Below are 25,630 nucleotides of genomic sequence, written 5' to 3' on the forward strand. Positions count from 1 at the left end.
GACTTTAGACAGGTTTAGCGTGGCTTTGGGCTTGTCAGAAGTAATGGGGGCCTGATCAAAGCAACAGTTCAATTGCGAGTGACCGGTGCCCAAAAGTAAAAACAATTGAATCGCCCCCATAGAATATGACGGCAGATAAGACCCACTTAGCCCATATAGTCTGCCACTTTTTTATCCTTATGGCAGAGGTGTAGCGTGGCGGGTTCCGGACTATAGATAGACCGTAATTAGATAGACAATGTCTAGACAGACACCAGATGTTAGGCAGTCAATAGCTAGACAGGGACAAAAGGTCGACTGGGTCAAAAGTTTGACCCAAAATTGGTCGACTTTTTTTTTTTTTTAGGGTTAGGCACTTACTGGAGTGTTAGGGTTAGGCACCAGGAGGGAGGGTTAGGGTGAAGATTAGGCTTAGGAAAAAAAAAAAAATTGTCGACCATTTTTGTGTCTACCATTTTCATGGACTTTTGACCCTGTCAACCTTTTTACATGTCTAACTTTAGTGTCTGACTTTTGTCCCTGTCAACCTTTTGTCCCTGTATAACTATTGATAACAACTGGGGGTAAATTTACCAAAGTAAGAGGTTTTAAAAGTGATGTTGCCCATAGCAACCAATCAGATTCTACTTAACATTTAACTAGCACCTCCTAGAAGATAATAGCTAGAATCTGATTGGTTGCTATGGGCAACATCACTTTTAAAACTCACTTCTAAAAACTCTCACTTTAGTAAATGTACCCCCTGGTGTCTATCTAGACATTGTCCTATCTAATTACTATCTATCTCTTATACTACACCCTAGCATGGCGACATGGCTACCGGAGCGAGCGTATACTACAGCGGCTGCTATAGGTGCCTGCAATTTATTCCTTCCAGGATATACATAGAAATTAATATTTATTTACAGAAAATAAAATGTAATTCCTCCTCTTTCTTCCCTTGCAGAACGAAACACTCTTTATACACCAAAATGTAATAATAATATTAATAATAAAAACTTTGGAACATTTATTTGATAATCTATTTATAAACAAGCAACTAAGAATGCCTAATAGGTTAGCATATTATTTCTCAAATATAAATTATTTATAGATGATTACAAATACATCTAAAAAAAACCCATAAACCTAAGATAGGGAAGAAGATATTTACATAAATCAAGAGGGTCACTTACCTGTTGCTGAGCTGCACTATCTTCGTTTTGGTGCTCCTCACACATCATGCTATGGTCACTATGGAGGAGGAGGGACCCTCTGCAACATGGCAGGAGGAGGGGCCATCAATTGCACAGCCCCTTCATGGAGGTCTGACTCCTGCATTGCAATCAAATTATCTAGCAGCACTGGCCATAGACAGACCATCTACAGGCTTGTCAACCCACTCTAATGATGTGGCCGCACAGGCACCTCATATGTGGGCTTGCTGTCGTGCTTAATAATACATTCATGGGTGGACAAGATGGACAGCGGACACTGCCTCATACACCTGCGGTGGAGGGCGGAGTTATATGTCTGGGCTCTGGGGGTGTGGAGGGTCCACTAGAGAGGGCCCAGCTTTGCTTCGCGGCCAGTCCAACTGTGGATGGGGCAGGCAGAGCGGGCGGAGGCTTGACATGGATACACTGATAACAGTAATGTGTGTGTGTGTGGTCCCCAGATGGCACACTCCACCACCTCTGGTGTCCGGAGCAGGTGCTTCAGTTGCTCCGCCCTCCTTAGTTCAGTGGTCCCCAACAGGGTGCCACAGGGCACTTGTAGGGGTGCCACGGATTGGTGATCCAGTACCAAATAAAATGATTTATGATCCATGTGATAGGCAAAACCAGTGCTAGTGGTTGCCAATGACCCGAAGATGTGAAAGTGAAGAAAGAGAGATAATATGTAGAGTTATATGTGGACTGTGTAGTGGGGATGTAATTGGGTAGGATAGCTTATAGATGTTAAGTGGGTGGGTCAGGAATTTTGATAAGCTGCCTGAAGAGGTGAGTTTTCAGGGAGCGCTTGGAGGTTTGGAGACTAGAGGAAAGTCTTATTGTGCGTGGGAAGGAATTCCACAGAGTGGGTACAGCCCGAAAAAAGTCCTGCAATGCGTGTGGCTGGGAGACGCAGATCTTGTGCAAAGTGGAGAGGTCGTATATGACATTTTGAGATAAGTGAAGACATGTATGTTGGTGTAGCTTGTTTAATAGCCTTATGTGATGGTAAAACTATTTAATATTGAATACGGTAAATTACAAGTAACCAATGGAGGGACTGACAGAGCAGAGCAGCAGGCAATGAACGTTCAACGAGGAAGATTAACCTCGCAGCTCCATTCAAAATGGATTGTAGTGGTGCGCAGTGGTGTAACCAGGAGGGTGTGTGTGGGGCACCTTGCCCTGGGTGCCCTGGCGGGACACATCCCACTGGACTGTTCCCAGCAGCAGGTGACATTTGGCGCTGGGTGCAGCTCGCGGACTATCGTCCATTTTCATTTGGCGCCTACCGCGATCCAATTACAGCCAATAGAAAGCGACCGCGGTCAGCCATTCAATGCTCGCCCTGTCATGGCTGGCTCCGCCTGCGGCGTCTGATGGAAAGTCAGGCAGGAAAGTCAGTTTGGCGGTGGGCGGACCATGTAGATGTTGCGGGAGGAGCTCAGGTGGCCCTGGAATAGGCCAGAAGACGCCGTGCTCAAGACAGAAGAGCTCTGGTGACGGTGCCGCTTATCTGTCTTGGCTGCGGCTGAGGACAAGTGGGCTACAATTAATTCCTACCTAGACCACCAAGTTGTCGGGCAATAGACCCGTGGGGTAATAGAGGGGGCGCTGTTTATTCCCTTGCCTTAGGTACCAAAGCCCCTAGTTACATCCCTGGTGGTAAGTCTTTTTTGGTGAAGATCAGTAAGGAGACAATTGCAATAAACAATGTGGGAAATAATGAGTGCATGAAGGACCTGTTTTGCAGTGCCTTGAGTAAGGTATGGTCGTATTCTAGATATATTTTTTTCGATATACAGTCAGGTCCATAAATATTGGGACATTGACAGAATTTTCAGATTTTGGCCTCTATTCACCACCACAATGGCTTTGAAATGAAACAAACAAGATGTGATTTAACTGCAGACTTTCAGATTTAATTTGAGGGTAATTACATCCAAATCAGGTGAACGGTGGAGGAATTACAACGGTTTCTATATGTGCCTCCCACTTTTTAAGGGGCCAAAAGTAATGGGACAAACTAAACAATCCTAAATCTAACTTTCACTTTTTAATACTTTGTTGCAAATCCTTTGCAGGCAATTACAGCCTGAAGTCTGGAACGCATAGACATCACCAGATGCTGGGTTTCATCCCTGGTGATGCTCTGCCAGGCCTCTACTGCAAATGTCTTCAGTTCCTGCTTGTTCTTGGGGCTTTTTCCCTTCAGTTTTGTCTTCATCAAGTGAAATGCATGCTCAATCGGATTCAGGTCAGGGGATTGACTTGGCCATTGCATAACATTCCATTTTTTAGCCTTAAAAAACTCTTTGGTTGCTTTTGTAGTATGCTTCGGGTCATTGTCAATCTGCACTGTGAAGCGCTGTCCAATGAGTTCTGAAGCATTTGACTGAATATGAGCATATAATATTGCCCGAAACACTTCAGAATTCATTCTGCTGCTTTTGTCAGCAGTCACATCATCAATAAATACAAGGGAACCAGTTCCATTGGCATCAATACATGCCCACGCCATGACACTACCACCACCATGCTTCACTGATGAGGTGGTATGTTTTGGATCATGAGCAGTTCCTTTCCTTCTCGTCTCTTCCCATCACTCTGGTACAAGTTGATCTTTGTCTCATCTGTCAATAGGATGTTGTTCCAGAACTGTAATGGCTTTTTTAGATGTTGTTTGGCAAACTGTAAACTGGTCTTCCTGTTTTTGTGGCTCACCAATGGTTTGCATCTTGTGGTGAACCCTCTATATTCACTCTTGTGAAGTCTTTTCTTGATTGTTGACTTTGACACATATACATCTACCTCCTGGAGAGTGTTCTTGATTTGGCCAACTGTTGTGAAGGGGTTTTTCTTCACCAGGGAAATAATTCTTCTGTCATCCACCACAGTTGTTTTCCGTGGTCTTCCGGGTCTTTTGGTGTTGCTGAGCTCTCCAGTGCAGTCTTTCTTTTTAAGAATGTTCCAAGCAGTTGATTTGGCCACACCTAATGTTTTTGCTATCTCTCTGATGGGTTTGTTTTGATTTTTCAGCCTAATGATGGCTTGCTTCACTGATAGTGACAGCTCTTTGGATCTCATATTGAGAGTTGACAGCAACTGATTCCAAATGCAAATGTCACACCTAGAATCAACTCCAGACCTTTTACCTGCTTAATTGATAATGAAATAAAGAGGGAATAGCCCACACCTGTCCATGAAATAGCTTTTGAGTTGATAGTCCCATTACTTTTGGCCCCTTAAAAAGTGGGAGGCACATATAGAAATCGTAGTAATTCCTACACCGTTCACCCGATTTGGATGTAATTACCCTCAAATTAAATCTGAAAGTCTGCAGTTAAAGCACATCTTGTTTGTTTCATTTCAAAACCATTGTAGTGGTGAATAGAGGCCAAAATCTGAAAATTCTGTCAATGTCCTAATATTTATGGACCTGACTGTATGTAACATGATTTGGAAACAAATTGGATGTGGAGAACAAAGGACAGTTCAGAGTCAATAATGCTGCATGTTTGTGGGGTACATTTGGTTGTCCATCTATAAACCGTGTGACTTGGATAAACATCTAAAAACACTTAAGATTGCATTTATGCCAAATTTCTGAAAATTTTAAAAGGTTTGAAAACTTCCTAGCACCACTACACATTTGTGTGCGTATATTTTAGACTCCCCTGTAAGTGACATTTTTCACTGACCTGATTCCATTTTGTTTGTTATAGCAAAGGGAAATTACATCTGAATCTGGTACATTTGGGTAAGATCAAAGCAAACATTGGACCTGATTCAGCAGGGATCGCTATTCTGCTTATACGCACACAACGCAGTTGCTAATATCAGCGGTGATATGTAAATGTTTGTATTTGCATTGCGATCGCAGCCTAACATGAGGACGCCCACTTCCCCTTACTCACATCCGTATACTTGGGCAACATACTGTAGCGAAACAATCGGTAACATCGGACCCATATGCACAGATAAGGCAGGTCAGACCTCACTCAGGAATTGCTGACCTCTGCGCACGCTATGAGGCCTCAGGCTGCGTATGGTGTTGCTGTGGATATGCACGCCCCTGCCACACCGTCTCAACGCACTGGCATGCCTGTGTTCACCCGACCAACCCCTATCACCACCCACAAATGGCGCTTCTGTCAATCACTCTGGAATGGGTCTGCTTAGCCTCTGCGATCGCAGTGCTGATCTCAATAGCTAGTTCGCGCACTGTGATACATGCGCAGTACGCAACAATCGGCCGATTGCGTGGGTATTAGCAACTGCAATCCTTGCTGAATCAGGCCCATTGTGCGGTGTACTAATACACCTTTTTGTAAGCAATGTGCTGTGGTGTGAAATGTAGAATAATGCTGTTTCTATCAGCAACCTATTCATTATGACTCTATAATCATACCTGGGAACGCATTGGATAAATAGAACTGTTTGTGTGAACTGATGTTGAATAAATCTGGGGGCTGTACAAGGTCACCAATCATTCTTCATGGTCATCTGGATGGTTCTCCAGGGATTTTCCCATTTCTTATTTATCATTGCAGTATACATCTGTTTTACTTGGCACACGACTGACAATGTGTAAAGAACTTCTGTAACCGTCCCCACTAAGAGGGTCGCAGGAAAAGCTGGCCTCAGCAATGTTCTTTCAAATGTGGTAGTCAAAAGACAAGTCTTATTAGTCAGCAATTTTGTCATGTAAAAAGTGAATAACGTTAGCAATTGTGGGTATACAAAAGCCACCCATTGCACACCAAACAAGTGTAGTAGATTGCAGGGATCTGTACCATTATCCTTAAAGGGGGAGGGACTTGGGAGTGGGCGCTTCCGGGGTTGTCAAAAGCTGCTGTTCGAAGGGGGTTGTCAATGCCATAGCTCAAAGAGCATAGTATACTAAGAAAAGAAAGGAACAGCGCTGAACCATGAACTAATTAAAATATATTGCATGCAAATCTGTATCTGATATAGATCATTTTATTAAAAAAATATATTATAAAAATCCAGTATAGAAATAAGAAGCATATAACACTGTAATAATTCATACCACATCAGAAAATTGAATACAAGAAGTGGGGACTGTTTATATATATATATATATATATATATATATATATATATCATATATATATCTATATCAGATAATATTCTCTATTTGAAAGAGTATAATCTTGTGTTATTGGGACTGCACAGATATAATTGTTTAAAAATAAACTGTGTGCACGCATGACATATTAGCATAGTTCCCCAATTTGTGGAATAATATTAGCGACCAATAGACCGTCCAGTAATGCGTGGAAAACTAATTTTACCAGAAAAAAAAAAACTCTGATGACTTTAGCAACAGGAGCGAATTTACACTGGATATTCCAGCTGGTGTGAAAATAAGTCCACAATGGCTTTCTTGTAGGGATGAATTCATCCTGTATCCACAGCGTCTAAGGTTGGTATGTTCCTACAAAGTGCTGAGGGCTTAACGCACTTCGCTACGTAATGACACGCCGCTTCCTCCTGAGCGCAGTCCGTAAACAGATTTGATCATGATAAAGATAATTTAAAACTTCAAGATTTAATAAATCTAATTAGAATTAGCAATGCGTTTCTTGGAATGCTTGGCATGGGGATAAATAAAAACACTCTCATTGAAACGCTAAATGAAATGTAAGTTGCTTTGCTTATAAATGAGTACGTTTCAATGATTTCATCAACCTAGAAGATGGGCAAAATAGTTGGACCAATTAGAGGTCTATTTACTAAGCAGTGTTAGGAGACCGAGTGAAAAGTGATAAGGTGCCAGCCAATCAGCTCCCAACTGTCATCTCACAGGCTGTGTTTGTAAAATGACAGTTGGGAGCTGATTGGCTGGCACTTATCACTTTCTTATCACTTTTCACTCTGTCTCCTAACACTGCTTAGTAAATAGACCTCTTAATCTGTCATACATTTTCTTATTTATAGTTTAACTCCATCCAAAGTTAAAACAAAAACAATCGGGTGAAGTGCAGTGAGTAAGGGGTAAATTTACTAAAGTGAGAGTTTTTAGAATTGAGTTTGGATGTTGCCAATAGCAACCAATCAGATTCTACTTAACATTTACTAGCACCTTCTAGAAGATAATAGCTAGAATCTGGTTGCTATGGGCAACATCTCTTCTAAAACTCACTTATAAAAACTCTCACTTTAGTAAATTTACCCCTAATGCTGGCCATACACCTGCACGATTTCGGGCCGATTGCCCTATTTTTAACGAGTCTTTCGATGAATTGTGTAGAAATCGTGTATTTTTGGAGTAGGATATGATCTGATGCGCACTCCCGCAACTCCTAAAACGTATTGTATGATCAGATGTACAGCCCATATTATCCATCGTATCGTGTGCAGATCATACCGAGTATTTTGTGCATGCGTCCATTCATGTAATTTCAATGACTTCTGCCTGATGAACGTGTGAGGCACACGATCGATCTTACGACAGATCGTGTGCAATGAAGAACAACAAATCGTTCCGCCGGGACTGCCAGGGAGCTCGGGGGAATCGTATGTGAATCTTATCTTAAGCTAGTCGTGCAGGCGTATGGCCAGCATTAGTGTGTGTATGTGTATGTTTATATACTTCACAAGATTGGAGTTTGACACTTTGCCGCTCACTTCTTCCCAATCGGCTGAACTATTAATCTCGGGAAGTTCATCCAAGCTTCTTGTCTAAAGAACCAGTGTGAGTCTGGCGACTGTCATGGAAGAAGAGTAGCATGTTTTTTTTTACCTCCTTGAACTGTATCCCAATATAAATGTTTCACTTTGGGTGTAGCTATGTTTTAGGAGAGAGCTGGAATCCCGGGTTATGTTTTTTTTTTTTCTAAACCAACTTCCATGTAAGTTAGTGGAGAACTGTGTTTACATAGAAACATAGAATTTGACAACCGAAAAGAACCATTTGGCCTATCTAGTCTGCCCCTTTTTTTTTTTATCCATTTTGGTTACCTCAGCCCTATTTAATTTTTGTAAGGATATTCTTAGACCTATCCTAAGCATGTTTACTGTTTACTGTGTATAGGTGTGACTGGTAGATGCTTTCTCGTGTTGGATCTACTTCCACCTTACATTGGAAAGTAGATACATTGGACATCATTCAGACCCGGTCGCAAGCGCTGAGCGCTCACAACCTGGTCGATGTTTAGGCCCTGTGCGCGCACAGCGGCCGCACTGCGCGTGCGCAATCCCCGGAGCGAGAGAGAAATTCTCTCGCTCCAGAGCTCACTACAAAAGGGGCGGCTGTCGACGTTGATCGACAGCTCGACCCGTTTTGTAGGCGGGACAGGGGGGTAGTTTCACGAACTTAAGGAACGCCTGCCGTTTGGTGGGCGGCCGCACTGACATCAGCAGTGATGTCAGTGGGGAGCTTCCTGCTCAATCAGAGCAGGAAGCTCCCTGGGGCTTGCGGTTGCCGAGACCCAACCTTAGGGTCTCGTCGCAAGCCCCGATGGTCGCGATGGTCTTGACCATCGCGTCCATCAACCTGGTCGGTCGCTAAAGCTGTGGGTGGTAACCCACAGCTTAGCTGGCGACCAGGAGGCCGCACTTGAAAAGGCAAGCGGCCGCCCTCATTCAGTACGAGCGCTCGCTTCTTACGACCGCCTCTGAATGAGGGCCATTGTCTTTTGCAGCAACCAGACTGATATTTAGCGTTCCTGCTTGGCTGTTTTAGCAGGGCCCCGCACCCTGTCCTTATGGCGGTACCTGCTGAAACAGCCCACAGTGGGGGGGCGGGGATTGAGGTGCACTGAATAGATTATAGATCTATTAACTGGCGGTAGAACAGATAGATTTATTCACAGTGAGGGGAGAGCTTGGGGACAGCCGAGCACGTCCGTTAGTGCTGAGCATGCCCCCAAGAATGATGAAAAGGGGGTGCGCCTTAAGCATACACCGCCTTTTCTCATGGCCACACCCCCTTTTCAGACACGTGCGCCTTTGGCGCGTGCAAGAGTGCCCTTTTTACTGTCCGGTGCCCTGTCCCACGCCGGACCTAGAAGGAACAGTAGATATATGTGGTCTGGAAATGGACTGTCTCCTATGTAACAGAAGTATATAAAATAAGCATGGTGATCCTCTTGATATAATTAGTTGTCACTTAAGTGATCTTCAGGCTAAAGACAAATGTAGCCCTATGGGATATCTGGGACGGGATGTAGTCTGCATCCCGGTGTGCGAGATGCCGACGGTCGATATACCGGCGCTGCAATCCTGACCACCGGTATCCCGAATGTAAGTATCGGGGGTTAGGGTTAGGCACTAAGGGGGGAGGGTTAGGGTAGGGACAGGGGGAGGGTATGTTAACCCTGTCAGGATTCTGGGTTTGGGATTCTGATTCTGATCCCGTCTGTCAGCAACCCATACCCAGCCCATCTGGGACAAATAGACATATTTTTCTTTAAAAAACCTAGGCCCTGATTCAGAACCGGACGCTCTGACAAAGCGCTCGCTCTGACAGAGCGCTCGCTCTGAATCAGGGCCAGCCTTCTTGTTTTTTAGAGCAGCCTCCTGGCCGCTTGCATAGCTGTGGGTGACCACCCACAGCTATAGCGAGCAGCCAGGAAGATGATCGCGATGGTCAAGACCATCGCGACTATCGGGCTTGCGGTGAGACCCTTGTGGTAGGGTCTCGTTGCCGTAAGCCCCAGAGAGATTTCGTCTCTCACAGAGCCGAAATCTCTCCCACTGACATCATTCGTGATGTCAGTGGGGCCGCACCCAAACGGAGGCGTTCACATGGGAACGCCTCAGTTTGGGCATCCACTCTCCCGCCCGCCCACCAAAGGGGGTGTGCTGTCACTCAACATCGACAGCACGCCCCCTTTGGTACGAGACCCGGAGCGACGGTTTGCCCGTCGCTATCCGGGTCTCGTGCATAGCGCTCGCGAGCGGGTCTGAATCAGGCCCCTAGTTCAGAAGAGTTTTAGTTGTGGTCTGGACGATGACTGGCTTGGTGACAAATACATATCTTATAAGATGGGAAAGAATGTCTGTGACTGTAGTCTATGGGATACTGATGATGAGAGAATGCAGATTTCTGGTGCCCTCCTAGCACTGCAAGATACACTGTGTTTATTCTGTTTGTGAATGTTTTACATGTTCTTCTCTACTTGTGCGTAATCAGCATATCAGTTATACGGCTTATTGTCATAGAAAACAAGTTCTTTTTTTTTTATTGCAGTGAGGGGGGTTGCTTATATGTCTTTTTATAGATCTATATATTTATAGGTTGAGCATGATCTCCCGGCAGTCAGAATCCCGACGCCGGCATCTCCAACAGGTTACAATGCCGACGCCAAAGGTAAGTACGCCTAACCTAACCCCTACCCTCTAAGGCTGCGTACCCACCTATAGATAGATCTGTCCAATCTGTCTGGTGGGAAGGAAAACTTAGTAATGTATATGAGCAAATAACCATAGAAATTTGCTCCTAAACACTGGAAAACCGAGCAGATCTTCCTTCCCACCAGACAGATTGGACAGATGGATCTAGGTGTGTATGCAGCAATACTCTGCCTGCCCGGTGCCTAAACCTAACCCTCCCTCCCCGCACCCTAAACCTAAACTCACCCCCACCCTCCCCCCTAACCCCAGTACTTCCCTTTGGGATTCCGGCGGTCGGGTATGCCGGTGACGATATTTTGATAATTGTCGAGATTCCGATGTCTGCATTCTGACCGCTGGAATCCCAGCAGTCGGGATTCTGATTGCATCCCATATTCATATCTATATGTGACTTATTATTTGTCACACACAGATAATAGATATATATATTTTTAATAACTTGTATTGTTTACACAAATTGGTACATATGTTTCAGCAGCTTTAGAGTTTGTTCACGTCAACGCTCTGGAATGCATGCGCTAGTTAATGTGGGGACACTGGGCCTTCTACTGGATGGATTTGGATGACAACTTCACAGACGGGTGGCAATTGGTCTGGGATGCCTAATGGAATGGTTGGGGTCCAGGTCCGACCTAGCGGCGCAGTGTGCCGGGCAGAACTTTGACCCAGGGAGCCTGTTCTGGGCCTTCCACTGGATGCATTTAGACGACCTCACATAATAAAACTTAATAAGAGTTGTTTAGTGAAGTCACAGTGACTGTAACCTATTACAGCAGTCTCTGTTAGATTATGACTACTTTGCTGTACTGTACCTCGCTGTGTTTTAATACTTATTTTCTCAGCTGTAAGACTTTTTGCACATTCCCTTCTACATTACATTCTGGCCCTTGTGGCCTAAAACATATTCAATGGAAGAGTTAAAATATAATATTTCTTTTTCCTTGTAGAATGCCAGGATTTTGTAGCTGTCTTACATTTAAATAACTATTTTTTCTGTGCCCTGCACCATAAGTGACTGATTCACCTGCCACCTTGTGGTGGATGGGAATATTACATCTTATGGTAGCTACTTTGCAACATGTAGCTGCCTCTGAACATTGGTCTTTAGTGCTAAAAGAAAAAAAAAAAAAAATGCATGCATATGAGGCTTGTCCTCAAAATTCCTACATTTTGTTAGTTTGTTTACTGTGTAAATTACTGGTAATATATGGATCAGGGCCGTTTCTAAGGGCGGACGAGCCTCCAACCTCTAGAGTGGGGCTGTTGAGAACTCGTTGGGGGGGGTGGCAGGAGTGACACATAAGGGGACGCTGGGGGCTGAAATGACAGGTGGGCTGAAATGGTGCAAGGGAGGGGGCTGGAGTGACACATGGAGGAGCTGAAGTGTGTATTATGTGAATCTTGTTTTTTCATTGTATTTTATGTGGTTCTGGATTTCAAAATGTATTTTATGTGGTTGTGGTTTTTCAAAAATATTTTATGTGGCTCTGGCTTTTTCAATGTATTTTATATGGAAGTGGCTTGTTGCAGTGTATTTTATGCTGTAGTGGCTTTTTCAGTGGCTTTTATGTGGCTCTGGCTTGTTTCAGTGTCTTTTATGTGGCTCTGGCTTGTCTTTTCAATGTGTTGGGCTCGCCCCCAGCGTGACTAAAAATGTGGGTGTGACTCCTCCAAATGTCATACCAAAGGCACGCACACAAAAATGGGGGCGTGGCCTTGTGACAGCTAGGCCACGTCCCATATTTGAGCACGTGCATGGTGTTGACTCTTTAACTTGACTACAGATATTTTTTGCCTCTGACTGGTTAGACACCCCTTGGTTCAGCAGTCACAGCAGCTGACATTCTGTGGTCTTTTTATTTGAGACCACACCCCCTTACTGTTCGCACCTGGAGCCCCAGACACTAGAAACGGCCCTGATATGGATCACAAGTAAAACAAACTACAGGTTGAGTCTCCCATATCCAAAATGCTTAGGACCAGGGGTATTTTGGTTAACGGAATATTCTGTATTTTGGAATAATTGCATACCATAATGAAATATCTTGGGAATAGGACCCAAATATACACACAGAATGCATTTATGTGTTATATAGACCTTATACACACAGCCTGCAGGTAATGTTATACAATATTTTCAATAATTTTGTGGCTCAAGCAAAGTTTGTGTACATACATGAAATTCAGTTATGTTTCATATACACCTTATACACACAGCCTGAAGGTCATTTTATACTGTATTTTTAATAATTTGTGCCTTAGATAAAGTTTGTGTACATTGAGATAGTGAAACCTTTGATTTTTGATGGTTCAGTCATGCCAAAAAAAATTCTGTATTCCGAATTTCAGAATATTTGGATATGGGAGACTCAACCTGTATTAACAGCCTTTGTTTACTATTGAGCGCTGGATAGGCTTATTTCAAGTAAAAGATGGTTGACCCCTTATCTATTTCCAACAGCACATCTAATTAATGTTCTAGAATAACAGTCTCCCGTAGATTGTGCTGTTGCAGACTTTTAAGATTATGTTGACCTGTCCCTGGCACATTAGCTGGGTATCTGTGCCGAAAGCATTATAACTAAACCTACTTTTACATTTTACTGTTATAGCTCTATACCTTTTATAGGAAAGTTGAATGAAACCTTCTAAAAAGTGGAGATGTTACCCATAGCAACCAATCAGCCTCTATGTATCATTTTATGAATTTACTTGATAAATGCTAACAAGAAGCTGATTGATTGCTATGGACTTATCCACTTCTCCACTCTTTAAGAGACTTGATACTACTCCCCCTATGTTCACCTTTTTATACCTGTATGATGTTAGCAGTGTACTGGCAGCTATGACTATTCCCAATAGAGAATACTTGCTCTTTGAAATGTCCAGGATACTCATCAATTTAAGGGAGTTCTTCCTGACTTCTGTAAGAGCAGAGAGCCCCTATAAATTCCTCCCAGTGTATCATCCTGGCCTCACACCAATGGTGTGAAGATGTCATGCTGGAATCACTCCACGGAGTGCATGGCTTTGATGACACAAATCGTATCTCGACACTACTTGTATTTCCCAGAGGGGAGGTGTCAAGAAGGTAAATATCCAATAGAGTGAACAGCCATGTATCCGTGTGCTCCTGAGAATCATCCTGTAATATCTCCAAGCTGGCAGCTTTCAATACTTTGGCTTTGTCTGGTGACATGAGCCCAGTGTCACAGGACTTCCTGCCGAGACCAAAAAACTGTATTAAATAATGCCTGATGCATTAATGATAGAGAGGGAGCATCATAATTCTATAGCTATTCTGTATTCTTCCCAATAATGGCATGTCTGGTAATAACAATAACATTACATCGCAATGGGACTTATTAATGTTTGTTTCTTTTACAACTGCAAGATGGGCTCACTGTAATGGGCTCACTGCGAAACCTTTTTGCCATAGTCACGTACAGTATGCACTTAGAGGGAGAACCTCCCCAGTTAATAGCTGCACTAAATGCACTATAATACATCTACAGTCTAGGATTAGTTTTTGTGAGTGGCTGCCTATGTTTTAATGAAAATTGGCCACAACAAAATGGCCACTATTGCTGTTCTCTTTTATTATTTGAAATACTGGGTGACCGATTATAACCATAGTCTTACATTTTTTTTTTTTTCATTGTAATTATTAAAATTAATTTTGTAGTGTAGTATCCATTTGGAAGATTTATATAAAGAGGTATAATAATAATGAGGTGGTTTCATTAATGTATAGCTTACTTGATAGCCAATCACAAAGGGAGTTGGGGGAGCCATAGGACAAACACATCTATAGCATGGTTTTCCTCCTGCACATAATGTAAGTGAAGTCATAGTGTGGCCTGAGCAGACTCTCCTCAGTAGCTGCTTCTGTATTAGTTTGACTCATCATATAAGAATAAGCAACACTTTGACTCAGCTGAACTTGTTATTTGCAGTAAAACAGTTTGACTGCAAAAACGTGTTTGTTGCAGACTTATGTTTTTCTTATTTTTGACTTGTTTAGAAATAAAAGCATTTAAACACCCTCCCCCTCCCCCTCCCCCTCCCTAGAAAACCTGAATTTGTCTCTTAACAGAAGATGGAACTTGGGCCCCAATGGCGTAACTATAATATGTGCAGGTGGTGCGACCGCCTCCGGGGCCCGGCCCTCCTCCTGCACCCAGTTACGCTGCCATCAGACGGGTGCTCACCTTTTGAGCGCCGTGGGCGGCTTTTCATTTTTTTTTTTTTTTTACCCGTTTGCGCTGCAGGAGGTAGGAGTGGCTCTGCTGGGACATCCCCAGACCATGGCCACGTCTACTCCCAGCATCTGTGAGAAGAGAGCTAGATGGACCCTCCCAGGACAGCAGATGTGCTGCCTGCAAACAGCACACTGCTAAGAGATGAAATGCCGCCCACAGGGCTCTGGATGGTGAGCGACTCCAGTGGGAGTGTCTGGGCTAGTTTTGCTATGGGGTACCCATAGGTCTTGCTACGCCCCTGGACAGGACACCAGAGAGAGCAGCCCATAGTGACTCTTGATGATGATTGCTTTGTGGAGTAGAAGAGGCAGCCAACATTGATACCAATGACAGTGCTGGTTGTTTGGCTGGCCCAGACTTTGATGGTGGTCCTTCAGCAGTGATTGTGGCAGGAGTGGGGTGTATTTATAGAGAGTTGTGTAATACCCTACTATGCAAAGTATTATTATTACTATGCTCATACCTCCCAACATGACCCTCTCCAGGAGGGACACAATGCTCTGGTCCTGGACTTCCCTGGTAAGTTATGATTGGTGGAGGCTCCAGAGGTGGGGATGCAGCACAGTCCAAAATTCAAATAGGGGAGTCACACCAACTGCCAGTGAGTCCCAGCCAGTGATATTTGGCAGCGTGTGAAATGACAGTTGGTGTGACTCCCCTATTTGAATTTTGAACTGCGCTGCAGCCCCACTTCTTACCAGGGAAGTCCAGTACCAGAGTATTGGTCCCTCCTGGAGAGGGTCATGTTGGGAGGTATGCTATGCTTACAGTGTGCGAACGGTTCCTAGCGGTCTCTGCAGCTGCTTAGGAGGTCAGCAGCAGGTCACATGACCAGTGTCAGGTGGTGAGAGATGTGACAGTTGGAGGCAGCAGTCGGTCAGAGCAGGGCTGTGCTGGGAGGAGGTGCGCTGAGGGCGGCCATCCCAGGGAGCCCTACCCGAGTACTGACAGCATCGCGCTATCTGCAGGAGAGACTTTCTGGCCACCTGGCAATAAGTAGACTGGAAGAGGTGGGAACATCCACCTAGAAGAAGGTACTGCTGAGGTGGAGCACAGAGTCTTCTGATTGTCCAGCAGAGTGAGACTGAGCTGGATTACTCGGTAATAAGAGGCTCCAGTACACCACATTTGAACACTCATCCACGGTGATCTTCAGACAGTCAGGCTACACAGCTCCCCATTAGCCCAGTGAGATGTGTTACACAGACTTAGGGGTAAATTTACTAAGCAGTGTTAGGAGACAGAGTGAAAAGTGATAAGGTGCCAGCCAATCAGCTCCTATCTGTCATTTTTCAAACACAGCCTGTGAGATGGCAGTTGGGAGCTGATTGGCTGGCACCTTATCACTTTTCACTCTGTCTCCTAACACTGCTTAGTAAATAGACCCCTTAGTGTCTGAGATAGGAGAAAGCGTTAAGTAGAAAATTGACACTGCCCTCTGAGAGAGCCCCAAGTTACACTACAATAATTCCTCTGCTACAGTATACCAAAAAACTGCCGGCTTTAGTTGTCAAGTTTAGCTACAGCCGCGGAGTTGAATTTCATTCCACCACAGTAAGAGTCAGTATAACAGACTTATAATACAGAACTTTTATGAACCAGCCAAGGAGTAGCAACAGCAAGGGATAGCAAAAGATATTGTGATCACCACCGTAGGTCAAATAACTTATCCTGGGCAACGTATAGTGAGCCTGATTCAGACCTGCTCGCAAGCGGGTCGATTGTTAGGCAGTGCGCACGCGCGAGCCCTGGAGCAAGCGCAACAAAGCACTCGCTCCGGCGTTCGCATCCAAAAGGGGTGGCTGTCGATGTTGATCGACAGCTCGCCCCGTTTGGAAGGGGGGGTGGCTGGGCGAACGGAGGCGTTCCTGCAGGAACCCCTGCCGTTTGTGGGCGGCCCTACTGACATCACTTGTGATGTCAGTAGGTGGACTTCCTGCTCTATTAGAGCAGTAAGTCCACTGGGGCTTGCGGCAATGAGACCCTACCGCAAGGGTCTCGTTGCAAGCCCAATGGTCGCGATGGTCTTGACCATCGCTACCATCACCTGGCCGCTCGCATAAGCTGTGGGTGGTAACCCACAGCTGTGCGAGCGGCCAGGAGGCCGCAACTAAAAAAACAAGCGGCAGCCCTGATCAGCGCCTATGAATCAGGCTCAGTGCAGCAATGTTCAAGGTAGCGCTGAACTGGTTTAGTGACTGTTAGTCTCCTGGCCAGGAAGTGTTAGTAGTAAAATAGGTTAAAATTGGACATCATTTAACATTTGTTTATTTGGTGTAGTAAAGGTTGAAAGTTGGTTGCCAAGGTGTGACATAACAGACAAGGTATTGCTTGTTCTAACCATTTCTCCACAGTTAGAAGACACATCACATCTTGATCAGGAGTTCCCGTTTAATAAAATTTAACTAGGGTCAAGGGTATTATCTTTCTTGAAAGTGTGTGCCTAATATTGTTTTGTTGAACAGTAAAATTTTACTTTTTATTTGTAAAAATAAATTTGTGAGATTGTTCTTTTTGGAGTAAAATAACACTGTTGTTTAAAGTGTTTTGGATAGTTGTATTACCGGTATCTTCATTGCAACCAATCCGAGTTCTCTAGAGGACCAAGAGGCAGTTCTGCCGAGTGCGTAAGGTACACCTAACGTTATGCAGTCGGGAAGCCGCTGTCGGGATTCCAACCGCCGGGCATGGGTCCGGCGGTAAATCATACCTATTCCCACCTAACACCACACCTGGGACTATCTATTTGTGGGGTGTTACGGTTGTGCTTACTGATCAAATGGTGCAGTGTTTATACTGAGCTTTGCGTCTGTGCCTTTTTTGGCCTGCAGAAAACTATACCCAGAGCCTGTATAATATACATGCATGTATCTCTTTCTTAGCCATGTGTCTTTAGGTCTTCACTACAACCGCCTGACCAGCTTTTTTTTTTTTGGGAGTAAAGCTGGATAGTAATACACAATGTGTGTAAATAGATTGTTTCATCCCCTATTGTGCATGAATCAACACTGTGATTTCCAATAAATGTATTACAGTAACTAGAGCCGAGTGAAAAAACTGTTTAACAAAATATTCACCTTGTTTTGCATTTGCTGGGATATTGTATAAGTTTCACCAATGGTACTTGGCCTAAATTGTCCCCAACCCTTCAGCGATAACACCACAAAGCAGAATGAATCAGCTGCCATTGAGTCATACAGTATCTGCACATTGCAAAGTCATTCTGCAAACTGGTGAAGGAAAACCCAAGATTGTATGGCAGGACCATCACATCTCTATTAATAAGCAGACAGTACTTCTTAGTTTTACATTTTGCTAAATTCTAACTGTAAAGTGTGTGCATAAGAGCATGCAATGCGACCTGGTGGGCTAGGGCCTTCATACAATGGCCATGGAAGTCTGAACCAGCTAAGAAGTGTGTAACCACTTCACTGCATGGAGCATCATCTGTTAGGATGATTGGGAAACTGATGTGTAGCTTCTATGATTATATGATGACTAGATGAATTGTCTGCATAATGTAGCATACATTTGTAATTCCCATTTTTAAAATGATTGGAACTAAATTGCAAGTGTTTATTTTTTTGTCTTTTTATAGGCAGCCTGACAAATTGGTTGTGGTGTGGACTAGGAGGAGTCGCAGGAAATCATCCAAGGTAAGAATGCATCAGCATTATGGAGTACTTTATCATCACAAACTGAGCCTCTGTTTTAGAACTAACTGTAATGCTCGTCGTTGCCTTGCTTTTATTTATTTACTTATTTTACCTGTCTTCCCCCCCCCCCCTGCCCTGCCCCATCTTTCTCTTCCCCATCTTTCTCTTCCCCTGACACTTTCTCCTCACCTCTCTCTCCATTCCCACCTCTCCTTCTCCCTCCCCCCACTGTCTCTCTTTTGGTTACTGCCCCCCCCCTCACTCCTTGCTGTGTATCTCTGACACAGGTAGGTGGGGTTAGAAGTCAGACCAACTGTCATTACATTCCAACGTGATAATGTCATTTCTGTCAGCTGTTGATTTTATTATATAGATATAGAGTACAGCTGTTGCCTCACAGTATTAGGGAAGGATCATCCCTGAAGAGAATTTGGTAGATATGTCAATCATTCTTTATTTGTAATGGTAAATAAATTAAATAATTTACCCCATCTGTTACGATACACCTTATAAACCCTGACCCAGTCAAATCTTCAGAGGTCACAATTGATTGTTATACATCTTTTTACAATTAGTGTTTCAATTGGTTTTAAAATAAAAAGACCTGTGTGCGAGAGGTGTCACAATTTGTAAATGCATTTCCAAATAAGTGCTTCATCGTGAAGTTTATAAACATTCATAGCAAGTCCAGGAAAGGTTATTGAAAAGCACCAGTCAGGAAGGATATTAAAAAAATAAAATCCCTTATTATTCCCCAGACCACTGTCAAGTCTATAATAAAGAAGTTCAGAAAATATAGCAAAACTATGTTTTAGTCTAGAACAGGCTGAACTGGAAAACATGGTATCAGTGTTAGAAGAGCTTTTGTTGGAGAGGCCTATGACAACGCCGACCGTGTTTCAGGTTTCATTGTCTGAGATGTGAAAGTCTGTCCATCGGAGGACAATAGCTCTTCTAGCATTTGGGGAACCCTTATACCAAGTAAAATAAGCTTCTATGATCAAACTTAGCCAACACTACATTTTCTGTCCATCATTCTTCCTTTCAGTGACCACATACACGTTCTCCACCAGCATCAACAAATGTTATTGTGCAATTTTGTGTCATGTGTTTTCCACTCCTCTTAGGGGGGCGATGCAATTGTTTATCCCTCCTGCCTAAGGAGCCTGGGAGCTATTCAATTGCTTTGGGCGACCAACCCCGAGGCGGTACTTATCGCAGATTTCTGCTCGTACCCTCCTGAGATGCAAACAGCCTCGTAGAGTAGGACTTTAGGGCTGGTCACTAGTGCCTTAACTGCAGCACGTAGCAAGGGAGGAGCCGCTTCACGCGGGTGTGGATCATTAGGTCTACATTGTCTAGATAGACAATGTTTGGGTAAACAATGGAAGATAGACTGGCAATAGGTCGACAGGGACTGAAGGTCGACACACTAAAGGTCTACTAGCAACAAAGTTGACCGGTACTGAAGGTCGACCTGGTCATTAGGTCGATATGCAAATGGTCGACACATGTTTTGTTTTTTAGCCCTAATCTTCACCCTAACCCTCCACTTGGTGCCTAACCCTAACCGTCCCTTCTAGTGCCTAACCCTCCGGTAAGTGCCTAACCCTCCCTCCTGGTGCCTAACCCTAACCGTCGGGGTAGGTGCCTAACCCTAACCGTCCCTTCTAGTGCCTAACCCTCCGGTAAGTGCCAAACCCTCCCTCCTGGTGCCTAACCCTAACTGTCTGGGTAGGTGCCTAACATTAACCGTCCCTTCTATTGCCTAACCCTAACCCTCCGGTAAGTGCCTAACACTCGCCCTCTATCCTGGTCCCTAACCGTCGGGGTAAGTGCCTAACCCTAACTCTCCATTGAGTGCCTGACTAACCCTAAAAAAATAAAAACAAAACATGTCGACCATTTGCACGTCGACCATATGAGTGTCGACCTAATGACCATGTCGACCTGCAGTACCTGTAGACCTTGTTACTAGTCGCCCTTCAATCCCTGTCGACCTATTGCCTGTCTATCTTCCATTGTCTACCCAAACATTGTCTATCTAGACAATGTAGACCTAATCACCGGAGACCCTTCACGTGGCTAATCCTTTGCATGAGGACGCAAGAATGCGGTCCAGTCGTCTTCACCAACACTGGGATGGTCGCACAAACAATGGTTTACAGTCACTTTAAATGAGAGATATGGGAGCAATAAACAATGGACTCGCCCCCTTAGATTGTACGCTCATTTGACAAGGTCATCTTTTCCTTTTGTCTTATGTAATTTGTATCATGGCCCCCCCCCAGTGTACATCTCTGCGTAATGTGTCATTGCTTTAGAAATAAAAGATGCTGATGATGATAATGTTTAGCGTTATATCAGAGGGACACTATTTTTTTATGATACTTCAGCATAATGCAGTGAGATATTTCTCTGCTTCAGAGACTGGAAAACTTGTATGCGGGGAGAAATAGAAGAGGCAAGATCTGGATTAGTCTTAGAGGAAATCCTGCTGCAGTCCTAAGATTTAGGAGATTTATATTGCAATATGGCAGTAACCCGAAGCATACAGCAAAATCATATTGCAGTGGCTTCACTACGAAAAAATAAAATAAGTAAGAATAATCACTGGAGTGCATCAGAGGAAGCCCAGACCTCAGTCACTCAGAGAATCTGTGGAAGGATTGGGAACAGTACTTCTCCATAGCATTACAGCATTGCACTGGTTTACATCTCTTCTTATTAATAACTAGTGACACTTTGTCTGCAGAACAGCTGCAAAATACACTATAAAATCAGTGTTGTGATTAATGTAAGCGATTAGCTGTTTGGTTACTGTGGGGGGAATATTGTCACGTATAACGCTCGGGTGGGCTAATTTATTTAGTGACTTCTATTGTCTCTCTTCCTTTTTGTCTTTTTTTTTTTTTTGCCATCAACAAAACTAGCGCTGCCTCCTGTCTGTCATGCTGCACTTAGCGGGGGCTTCAGTGTAATATACTCTCAAGCTGTGAGCTTTCTTCAGAGTCCCATTGAAATGTCTCATTTGTATTTACATAGACGATAACATTGGGTCCTAACTGTGAAGGGAAATGAGCATCTAACGAAAGTTACACATTGATTTTATTTACACTGCACCCGACTACAGCACAGATCCGCTGGTATGACACAATTCCTGTACTAAGAGCTCAGAATTAGAGAGAAATGATTGGAGTTATCGGGAATCTGTGTAGTACAGGTTGTCTGTGTGTCCATAATTTGACAAACAGCTGACTTGAGTGACGGAGTGAAAGATTCCTGTTTGGATGGGGGTGGTAGTCTTCCCAGCAGCAGACAGCACTCATTTCAGCAAGGCTTTTAGAAAGCGCTCATGGAGATATCCCTCCCCCTCTTTCCAACTGGGACAAACCATGCAAACTTGTGATCCTAATTCTTCATTCTGTTATGTTACTGCTGTGAGCAGTCTGTTAGTGACACACTGGAGCTGAGTACAGCTGATCAGCATATTTACCAAAAAAATATATATCCCACTATTGGTGGAACCATTCAGATTTTGTAGGACTGTCCCGCAATAGCAGGTTTCATCCTGATTTGCAGGGGTTGGTAGGTATTCTGCGCAAACCATGTTTATTTTTATTTATTTTTATTAAAAACACCCGCTAGGGAGTTGGGATCACTGGGTCACATCCATTGAAGGTGTAGCCACGCCTCCAGTGTGCAGTAGCCACGCCTCCAGTGTGCAATAGCCACGCCCCCTTCGGAGTGTAAAGTTGGTGACCGAAAGCAAAACACACATGTCAGAGGGCAGACAGAACATTGAAGGCTGTACTGTCATAGAGGGCATATGTCATAAAGATGGTTGTGTTACAGTATTCATACCCTTCCAAATAGAGATGTACATACCGTGTGTTACCATAAAATTCCAATGATTAGTATCACACCGCCATTTACACAGCTCATTGTTGAATAGTATCTATGTGCAATGAGCGTATAAAAGACAACCTAAAATGCAACCTATTTTATGTACAGTAAAAAATACTACTAATATGCAAGAAGATCCCTCTGTCTGAGATTCGTGTCTAGCACCACCCAGAGTATTTATCTAGAACTCTTTTAAAGTTCCCCCCCCCCCCTTTCTCCCCTCATAATTTCTCCCCAATCATCCCCCCCATATCATGACCTCCCCAATCTGTGGTCTATAACACATGGAAGCAGGTGGAGCTCTCTTCTCCATCATTGTAAAATCACAATTGTGCTACACTTCAACAGTAAATATAATTGGGGCTCTAAAATAAATACATAAACAGCACCACCTTGTGGGAGAAGCTATTAAATGGGATGTTGTGTTCCTAATAGCGCAGACAAATAGGAAATGGAAATTAAGCGCTAACACCTATTGTAAGTGAAAAACACGTTTTTAGTAGAACACATTTGTACCAGTCCCCAACTCATGAGACCAGACCACGTATCAGCCACGTATATTATCATGTTGGAACTGCCGAGTGCATTTTGTTGATTTCTGGTTTTTCACTGTGACTGGCATAGATCTTATAACTTCCTAGTATACAAGGATGTCGTCTGTGCCACAGTGATAGTAGGTCCACGTTTTGTGTTACTATTGGTTTTCACCATAATCTAACACAACTTTCAAAGTGACTCCTCCCCTTACTGCAATAAGTGTGAATGTCTCTATGTTCTGTTTTAGAATTTTTGGCTTCTATATTAATTCTCACTCCTTTCACAGGCACATAGCTGGCAACCCGGGATAAAAAACCCGTACCGAGGCGTGGTGGTGTGGCCAGTTCCCGAGAACGTAGAAATCACTGTGACCCTATTCAAGGTAATTATTAATTTTTTTTTTTTCCAAAGCCACGCTACAAACCGCGTTACAAATTTGCATTTTTCTATTAGTATTTCAGTTTAATGATTTTGTTTGTATTTCTGTATAATAAGCTTTATTTGAAGCAAATATAAACTTTTCAGTTGTGTCCATGGAAGTGTATGAAGTTGTCTATCATTGCACTAAACAGATACAATGGCTACTTCAGCTTTTTACATCTTAACTGGGAATAATAAAGACCAGTGGTTCTCAAACATTTGCGAACAGCAGCGCCGTAGAGTATCGTCACTTTTGTCACTGCATCCCTAGGCCAAAGGTTTCGTATTGAGAAATTCAGTTCACATTGACCATAAATAATTTTAGCTGGTATTGGACTACAACCCGTGGCACCCCTGTGACACCCAGTTCAGGAACAACTGATATAGACATTCGAGGTTATCTAACAGTTACTAGAAAGCATTATTTAGCATAGACTGATCTCTGTTAAAAAAATAAAAAAATAAAAAGAGAATCACCCCTTTAGTCCAGACAAAATCCTGTCTGTTTTGGAAGTGATAAACCCCACGCCTCGTTTATTTCAGTGTAAATACTGTATCTTTTCATTGCAGTGTTTCTCCAGCAACATGTTTCCACTGCGTCTTGTTAAATGTGTAGGAGCTTGTCTGCCAATTTACCACCTGGGTTGGAGATATTCTGTGTGCATCAATCTGTCCCATGCTTCCTCTCAGTAGGGCATACACTGCAGTTCTGCTGATGTAGCCGTGTCTGTTTGTAACACAGCCGACTCTTGGGAGCATGTAAACATTGATTAGTCCAGACAGTGTTGTGTTGTACTTACACATTATTCTTTCAGCAACAACACTGAATCAATCGCTATCCCTCCTTCTCATCACACCTTCCCAAATATTACCTCATGACTTTTTCCTCCAATTTGCTGTATAACATAGTATAAGTTGCTTACCTAAGTAAGCCTGGGTACAAAACCCATAAAAAAACACAAAATTAATCCCATTACATCATATGATTTCATTAATATAATAGACATTTTTTGTGTTTATTAAGGACTAATAACACCGTTTTTGAAAGTAAAAAAATACACATATTTAAAACCAGGGTTGCATAAAATTGGATTTAAAAAAAACAAAAACAAAAAAAAACTGATTTATTTGATTTAAATCAGATTTTGGGGCTTTAAATAGGATTTTTTATTAACATTTTTTTTTAAGTAAACGGTTTAAATGTTTAAACATTTATTTACATTTTTTTTTTAAATAAAAAAACCTATTAAATTCAAATCGTTTTTTGATTTTTTTTTTTTTTAAAAATCCAATTTTATGCAATCCTGTTTAAAACCCGTACACTCTAATAATATTTTTAATTTATCTTACTTGCCTCATTTTAGTATCTATGATAAACTCTGGCACACTTAGTGGGATTTCCTGTTGCCGAGTCCCCCCCTTCCCACTCCACATTTGAATCACAGTCCATCATAGACCACTGTCTACTTGGAGCTCTGACTCAATGCTCTGAGGTTACCGTGGTATTGATTCTTTTAATGAATTTGGAGCCTGGGATTGCCATACACAGCATTCTGTGGCATCAACTGCTGATACTTGGTATAACCACACTTATTCTTTGAACATAGTGAGCGATGCACAGACTGCATAACAGCAGCATGTGTGAGACAGACCAGACAAAGGGTGGGTACACACAAGGATGATATCTGTACTCTCTAATCGAGAATATTACATGCTTCTCGTTGATTTCACTTGGAAGCCGTTTGAACAGCTCAAGAATAGGTACATGCAGAGTCTTCCCTATAGTCACTGAGGTGTGAGGCTAACAGTGCAGAAACCTTCAGTATGTGGCTTTGGATTTCTGACACCCCAGGACAAAGGCAATACGTAGTGCCACAGACTTTGCTGTACATAAGGTTCCATGAGGACTGGAATTGGGAAACCCTTAACAGTGCATGTTTTCCAGATCGCCTCACAGAATCTCATGTGAAATAACTAGTACCACTTGTGGATTTTTGAAAAGTCAGTCAGTAATGACTACACCTGTGCTCCTACATGGAGTTTGTAAAACATGCCTGGTTAGGGCTATTTCAAACACGCCGGTTTTTACCGGCTGGCAAAAAAATAGGCGTTTTTTTTTCCTGTGGATATGTCCCTTTCACACACAGCGGTTTTGTGCCGTGTGTGATGGTTTTGCCGTGTGTATGAATTTTTTTTCAATCTTTAACATTGAAAACAGCAGCCGTCCTTGTCAGTGGATGTTCCCAGATGTAACACGCTGACCGTGCCATGT

At 43.2% G+C, this 25,630-nt stretch overlaps 1 protein-coding gene across 8 annotated transcripts in view; it reads left to right on the forward strand.

The window, feature by feature from the left end:
- Positions 1–25,630, forward strand: part of EHBP1 (EH domain binding protein 1) — a 396,634-nt gene that overhangs the window by 55,426 nt on the left and 315,578 nt on the right. For all 8 annotated transcript variants that reach the window (XM_088477209.1, XM_088477211.1, XM_088477210.1 and 5 more), the window contains exons 3-4: positions 18,438–18,495; positions 23,225–23,320. In XM_088477209.1, the coding sequence (XP_088333335.1) occupies positions 18,438–18,495; positions 23,225–23,320 (154 nt within the window). The remainder of the gene's footprint in view (positions 1–18,437; positions 18,496–23,224; positions 23,321–25,630) is intronic.

The sequence above is a fragment of the Taudactylus pleione genome, unplaced genomic scaffold (genome assembly GCF_031769625.1).
Source record: "Taudactylus pleione unplaced genomic scaffold, aTauple2 ptg000201l, whole genome shotgun sequence".
Classification (NCBI taxonomy): Eukaryota; Metazoa; Chordata; class Amphibia; order Anura; family Myobatrachidae; genus Taudactylus; species Taudactylus pleione.